This window comes from Ammodytes marinus (genome assembly GCF_949987685.1).
Source record: "Ammodytes marinus genome assembly, chromosome: 17".
Lineage (NCBI taxonomy): Eukaryota > Metazoa > Chordata > Actinopteri > Uranoscopiformes > Ammodytidae > Ammodytes > Ammodytes marinus.
The window spans coordinates 2,831,381-2,838,603 of NC_137221.1; the positions used below are offsets into that span (position 1 = coordinate 2,831,381).

The following is a 7,223-nucleotide window of genomic DNA, read 5'->3' on the forward strand; positions in this document are numbered from 1 at the left end:
AAAAAAAAATAATAATTGCTGCTTTTGCTGTTCCAGGACAGTCCACAGGAGGGCAGCAAATGATTAACTTTAAAATTATTACAGGCGCGTCTAAAAGAAAATGTAATATCATGTAAAAGTCCATTCAAAAAGTGATTATTTCATATTCTAGATTCATTACACAAAGTGAAATATTTCAGGTCCTCCTTTTGTTTTATTGTTGATGATTTCGGCTCATATAAAACAAATCCAGTATCTCAAAATGTTAGAATATTACATTAAAACAATCAAAATAAGGATTTATAACAGAGAAATGTCAACCTTCTGAAAAGTATGTTTATTCTAGATTTGTTTCACTATGTGTAAAGAGAGAGAGAGAGAGAGAGAGAGAGAGAGAGAGAGGGAAGGAGAGAGGGAGAGAGAGGGAAGGAGAGAGAGAGAGGGAGACAGAGGGAGAGGGAGAGAGAGAAGAGAGAGAGAGACAGAAAGGGAGAGAGATTTTGAGAGAGGGAGACAGAGAAAGACAGAGCGAGAGAGAGAAAGAGAGACAGAGAAAGAGAGGAGAGAGAGAAAGAGAGAGAGACAGAGAAAGACAGAGCGAGAGAGAGAAAGAGAGAGAGGGGGAGATAGAAGAGAGTGAGAGAGAGAGAGAAAGAGACAGGGAGAGACAGAGAGATAGAAAGAGAGAGAGAAAGAGAGACAGAGAGAATGATTCTACAATCTAAAATATATGAACAATTTTTTTTTAAATAAAATTTACAGAGAAAAATCAACATTTTATTGATATTCAAAAGACTTCAACGTTTTATTTGATTTTATGTTCATGTGCTTCAAAACAGTTTCTCTCTTTTTAATTTATTTTTTCTTCAGACACTGAAATTATGCAAAATTTCATAATATTATATAGTAGTAGATAGAAATTAAAATCACACCACACACACACACACACACACGCACACACACACACACGCACGCACGCACACACACACACATGCACACACACACACAATCAAGCCAGATCTTCAAACTTCAAACATGATATGAGATGATACAAAAATAAACATACATGTACAAATAGTATTTAGTCATCAACATATCATGTAGTATTATTATGAAATCAATTGTTTCTTATTGTTATTGACTCACCATATGTCCTACACACATGCTCAAAAAAACTACAATTCCCACAAGACATTTCCAGTTAATTCAATAGTAAAACTACAAATATCTTCTGCAACACTCAAAATATTGTTTGAATATTTATTTCATCACCAGAATTAAAACTCTAAAATATTCGATATATTGGGGGTGCTCCGGTGGTGTAGTGGATAGAGCGTGTACCATATTGGCTCCGGCCTTCGTTGCAGTGGTCGCGGGTTCGAATCCAACCCGTGGACCTTTACTGCAGGTCATCCCCCCCCCCCCCTCTCTCTCTCTCTCTCTCTGTCTCCCCATTTCAACTCTGTACTGTCTAATAAAGCTTGAAAATGCCAAAAAATTATCTTAAAATTTTCAATATATCAAAAAGGTGCTCCGAGGAACTTTCAGTTATTGTTAATTCTGTCACCCCCTTTGGACAAAAGCGGTAGTGTTTTTTACTTCCTCGTAGCACCTTTAAACATTTTATTTTTTAAATTATTTTGATTTGAGGATTATCTGTGGTTCGCATCTCTGTCTCTAAAATGAAAATAATTGAGAAATCTGAAGAAAAAAAAATTCCAACTGTACTGCAGCTCCGGAAAAAATGAAGAGACCAGTCCAAATGTTCAGTGTCTCTCGTTTGACTCTTTATAGTTTGAGTAGAATGAACATTTTGGTTTTATACTTCAAACTACTGACAACATTTCTACCAAATTCACAATGAAAATAATGTCATTTAGAGCATTTTCAATAAGTAATGTAGAGATGAAGATTTAAAGGGGCACTGTGTAATATGACATCATCAAGAAAGTTCTAGAATGCAACGCTCCCTGGGTAACCCCACCCCTTTCGAATAATAACAGAAGCTACAGTGGCCTTCAAGGACAAGAACAATTCTAAATTCTAAACAATGCACCTGATGACATTCCAAAAACATGGATTCCTCCATAAGACCTGCCTGCTCAATGTACAAAATGTAATATTATTATTTGTAATTCTCCGCTCAGGAGGATCATTCAGATTATTGGCAGAGGTGATTTTACACCAATGATGATGACATATTTATGAATGAGGATATTGATTTTAGCTAATACATTACTTAAAATGTTACACAGTGTCCCTTTAAGAAAAATCCAGACTGGTCTCTTAATTTTTTCCGGGGTTGTTTAGCATCTAAAGTGTGACGATTTACTATTTGTTGTATCATTATTACTGTAATATCTTTGGGGTTTTGAGCTGTTGGTAAAAAACCATTGTGATATAAAGGTGAAGTCGGTGATTTTGGAGAATGTTTCTTGTCATACCAGTTCACAGAGCCTGGGCTGTGTATTAACAGCCCATCGGTGTATGAATGGGTGAATGTGGTAATATATGTAAAGTGCTTTGGGGCTGAGAAAATCGGCTAGAAAAGCGCTATATAAGTCAAGTCCATTTACCATTTAACAGCAGATTTTTTTTTTTCGGGATCATGAGGAGATATTCACTGATTGTTTTAAGTGATTTTGACAACAAGCGTTCTCCAGAATCACTGACTGCACCTCTAAAGAAATAATCTAGAACAGAAACATATGGAGTGTTTTTGTAGGCAGCTCAACATTGAAAAAAAACACAAGTAAATGAGAGTGTGTGTGTGTGTGCGCGTGCGCGTGTGTGTGTGTGTGTGTGTGTGTGTGTGTGTGCGTGTGTGTGTGTGTGCATGTGTGTGTGTGTATGTGTGTGTGTGAGAGAAAACATTAAAATTTATATAAATATTTAATATATTTGCTGCAAATCCCAACCATCTGGAACTTCAAGTTTGGTGAAACGCAATTTAAAAAACTAAATACTAACAGAAGTGTGTGTGTGTGTGTGTGTGCGTGTGTGTGTGTCTTGCCACTGAGCATCGCCTTTATACAAAACATTTGAAGACATTCCAGCATAACTTTAAAAACTTCTGATATGGAAATAAAACATATTGTGCTACATCGATTCTTCATGCAAAAGAAAAAAACAGCTCAAATATTTCCTTCGAGGTAGCAGCCGACTCTCTCCCTATTAAGTTCATTGACATTGCTTTTTTTCTAGTGTGACATCACACTAGTAAAAATGAAGGGTTAGGATTAACAGGACAGCTGGGCCAAGGGAAGACTGAGGGAAGAAAAACCTAATTCATTATATTATAATAGCGATTTTATAATGTTAGAACGCCGGTTCCGTTTGGGTGAAGTATTCCTTTAACTTATATGAAAAAAGTTACCCACTATAGCTTTAAACATATGATAATAGTGTTGGTGAGAAGGAGGGGTTGACGTCAGCAGTGTGTGTGTGTCTGTAGTGGTTTACTACTACTTCACTGGTGGGAATATGAAGGTGTATTGAACTCTGAGATCGTAGTGTTACATCACACATGGTAAAATGTAGGGTTAGGATTAACAGGACAGCTGGGCCAAGGGAAGACTGAGGGAAGACTGAGGGAAGACTGAGGGAAGAAAAACCTCATTCATTATATTATAATAGTGATTTTATAATGACAGAACGCCGGTTCCGTATGGGTGAAGTATTCCTTTAAGAGTCAGACAGCGAGTCAGCGTCAGAGGTGGATTCGGATTTGGATTTTTTCTTTTTTTTGTCTTTATCGTCGTCAAGGAAAAACAGCGGGAACATTCCTAGAATACAGCCGATGGTCACACCGATTCCTTTACCCTGAAGAGAGAGAGAGAGAGAGAAAAGTTAACTTACATTTTTATCTTAATCAAAAACTATTCCCACGTTCCAAATCACATACTTTTTCTTTTTACTACACTACATACTAAAGTACAGAAGAGTTTTAGTCTTTTTACTACACTACATACTAAAGTACAGAAGAGTTTTAGGGCCACAGACAGGAGAGAGAAAAAAAAGATAAGGAAGATTTTTTTTCATTATGTCAAGAAATGTCAAGAATAAAGATGATGATCCAAAATGCTATTGGAGTTAGTGGGGCATTTATGTATTTTCAGCATACTACAATTGACGTGCATGTATTGGGACATCCTAAATCTTTTTCTGGCATACTGAATAGTAGGGAAGTATGGGGAATGGAAAGCAGGGTATGTTTATTATGTTCCTTTGGAGATGTTTAAAGGTGCACGATCTATGCAGTTTTTCAGAGGAGGGGGGTTTGTTTACATTCACAGAGCCTGCAGTTAGTTTACTACACATCATTTCATGTCATTTTTAGTATTTCAAAATTCTAGGAAGGAAAGGAAAAATTGCATCTAGCTAATTTTTTATTTTTATTTTTTTTTACAACATGAACTTGAAAGGACACTTCTCAGTGCTTTTTGAGAACAAATACACCCCCAACCCTTCTACCCCACCCCACATATCCAGAGACATCCCAGCAACAAAGAAAAACATCTTAAGGCCCTTGCACACCGAGCGCGACACGAATAAACAGCACAAAAAAGTGAATAATTTTGAATATGAATTTTGATGCGTCTCACTATCGGAAGCGACGTCCCAGAAAAATCTAACTCTGTTTGAAAAGATAAAAGCCGTGTTTCCGCAAAGTTAAATAACGTCGCTGATATGCAAGCTTGTATTGACTCTATATACGTTTGATAGTAATTATTAACAAGCGAATTAATCGCACAAATAAAATGCGCCCAGTGTGCAAAGGCCTTTATGCATGTAACAAAACGAAAGGTACGCAAGGAAAAGATTTAAAAAAAAAATAAAAAAGGCCTTAAAGCTGGGGTATGTGATTTCTGATTGGTCAAAGTTAACATGAGCTGTACACTTTGACCAATCAGAGTGAGGCTCCGATTCTCTGTTCTTATTGGCTGTTGGGAGTGTCCATTCACTTTGGCGCGACTTTGTTGGTGTAGAGCGTGTCAGGGAAGGACCATAGGGGAGGGACCAAAGAGAACAAGTGGAGCGGTTGAGGTATTTGGATTCGAATCTCTATCCCAACTGCCATTTTCTCCCCAAATCCTCCACCCCAGCTTTAAGATATCCCCTGGTCAGTCAGAGGCATTACAAACACAGGCATAAATAGCCACAAAATAATCAAAATATTTCTGAACCCCTCACCGAATGAGAGCTGACTCTGGTCTGCCACATGTCGACCTGTTTGGGCGTCAGGTCTGGAACCTGCATCCCCATTCTGGTGGCTAGAGCCTCCACATAACCTGCAAGACTGTATGGAGACAGACAGAGAGAGAGACAGACACAGAGAGAGAGAGAGACAGAGAGACAGACACAGAGAGAGAGAGAGAGAGAGAGAGAGAGAGAGAGAGAGAGAGAGAGACAGAGACAGAGACAGAGAGAGAGAGAGAGAGAGAGAGAGAGAGAGAGAGAGACAGACAGACAGACACACAGAGAGAGAGAGAGAGAGAGAGAGAGAGAGAGACAGAGACAGAGACAGGGACAGAGAGAGAGACAGACAGAGAGAGAGACAGAGAGAGACAGACAGACAGACAGACAGACAGACAGACAGACAGACAGACAGACAGACAGACAGACAGACAGACAGAGAGAGAGACAGACAGACAGACAGACAGACACACACACGCACACGCACAAACAGAGAGAGAGAAAAACACACACAAGCACAAACGAGTGTTATTATACCTGTTTGAACATTTATTAAGAACATTCACTTCCCATATCTCAATTTTAAGGCAAAGGCAACAAGGAAAGTTACAAATTCTCTCTCTCTCTCTCTCTCTCTCTCTCTCTCTCTCTCTCTCTCTCTCTCTCTCTGAAGGTCTTAAAACTCAAACTTTAAAGAGAGAACTGTTATTTATCAAACATCAAAACCATTTCAGATGAAAAGACTCAAAATATGGCTATGTATAACAGACTTCAAAGTAAAAGCATGAATTATAATTGTAAAGTACAAGGAGCTCAAACACACACACACACACACACACACACACACACACACACACAGAAAAACAATGATACCAAAGAATCTGCACTTCACTTATTCATAATTTCAGTTTTAATAATTAAAGAATGTTTAATCTTTTGATAGTGTATTGTGTGTATTTGTTTTATTGTATTAAAAAAAAAGATAATAATAATAATTGATGAAAAATATATATAAAAGAAATACAAATAAATAAAAGTAAAAAATAAAATAAAATAAAATAAAATAAAATAAAATAAAATAAAATAAAATAAAATAAAATAAAATAAAATAAAATAAAACAAAATAAAATAAAATAAAATAAAATAAAATAAAATAAAATAAAATAAAATAAAATAAAATAAAATAAAATAAAATAAAATAAAATAAAATAAAATAAACCTTCAAAGTAAAAGCTTCTTCTTACCCGAGACCCGCCAGATCTGACACCAGGTTTCCCAGAGCGGCCGCTGTGCACAAACACAAAGAGAAAAGAAACGACTTTGAAATCTGACGTTTTACGATCAAACGAAATGACAAAGGATTCAGTGAATATCTCCTCATGATCCGCTACCTGTCTGTACTGTGTGTGTGTGTGTGTGTGTGTGTGTGTGTGTGTGTGTGTGTGTGTGTGTGTGTGTGAGTGAGTGAGTGAGTGAGTGAGTGAGTGTGTGTGTGTGTGTGTGAGAGTGAGTGAGTGAGTGCGTGCGTGCGTGCGTGCGTGCGTGAGTGAGTGAGTGAGTGAGTGAGTGAGTGAGTGAGTGAGTGAGTGAGTGAGTGAGTGAGTGAGTGAGTGAGTGAGTGAGTGAGTGAGTGTGTGTGTGAGTGAGTGAGTGAGTGTGTGTGTGTGTGTGTGAGAGTGAGTGAGTGAGTGAGTGAGTGCGTGCGTGCGTGCGTGCGTGCGTGCGTGCGTGCGTGAGTGAGAGAGAGAGAGAGAGAGTGTGTGTGTGTGTGTGTGTGTGTGTGTGTGCGTGCGAGCGAGTGTGCGTGCGTGCGTGTGTGTGTGTGCGTCCGTGCGTGTGTGTGTGTGTGTGCGTCCGTGCGTGTGTGTCTGTATGAATCAGGTGTTAATACACAGCCTAGGCTCTGTAAACTGGTACGTAAACTAAGGGTATGTAAACCAAGGGGGCCCGCCGTAGCTATAGCAACATGCCCGTTTACAGAGCCTAGGCTGTGTATTAACGCTGCGAATATGACTGTTGTATTTCCATTTGTACCAAGTCTGGTCTGT

General features: G+C 38.3%; 1 protein-coding gene across 1 annotated transcript in view; it reads right to left on the reverse strand.

Annotated features, from left to right (window-relative positions):
- Positions 1-1,425: 1,425 nt before the first annotated feature.
- Positions 1,426-7,223, reverse strand: part of tmem65 (transmembrane protein 65) — a 21,958-nt gene continuing 16,160 nt past the window's right edge. Inside the window, exons 5-7 of the mRNA XM_080045587.1 lie at positions 6,420-6,462; positions 5,173-5,278; positions 1,426-3,801 (exon numbers count right to left, since the gene is read on the reverse strand). Of these exons, the coding sequence (XP_079901713.1) occupies positions 3,664-3,801; positions 5,173-5,278; positions 6,420-6,462 (287 nt within the window). The 3' untranslated portion in view covers positions 1,426-3,663. The remainder of the gene's footprint in view (positions 3,802-5,172; positions 5,279-6,419; positions 6,463-7,223) is intronic.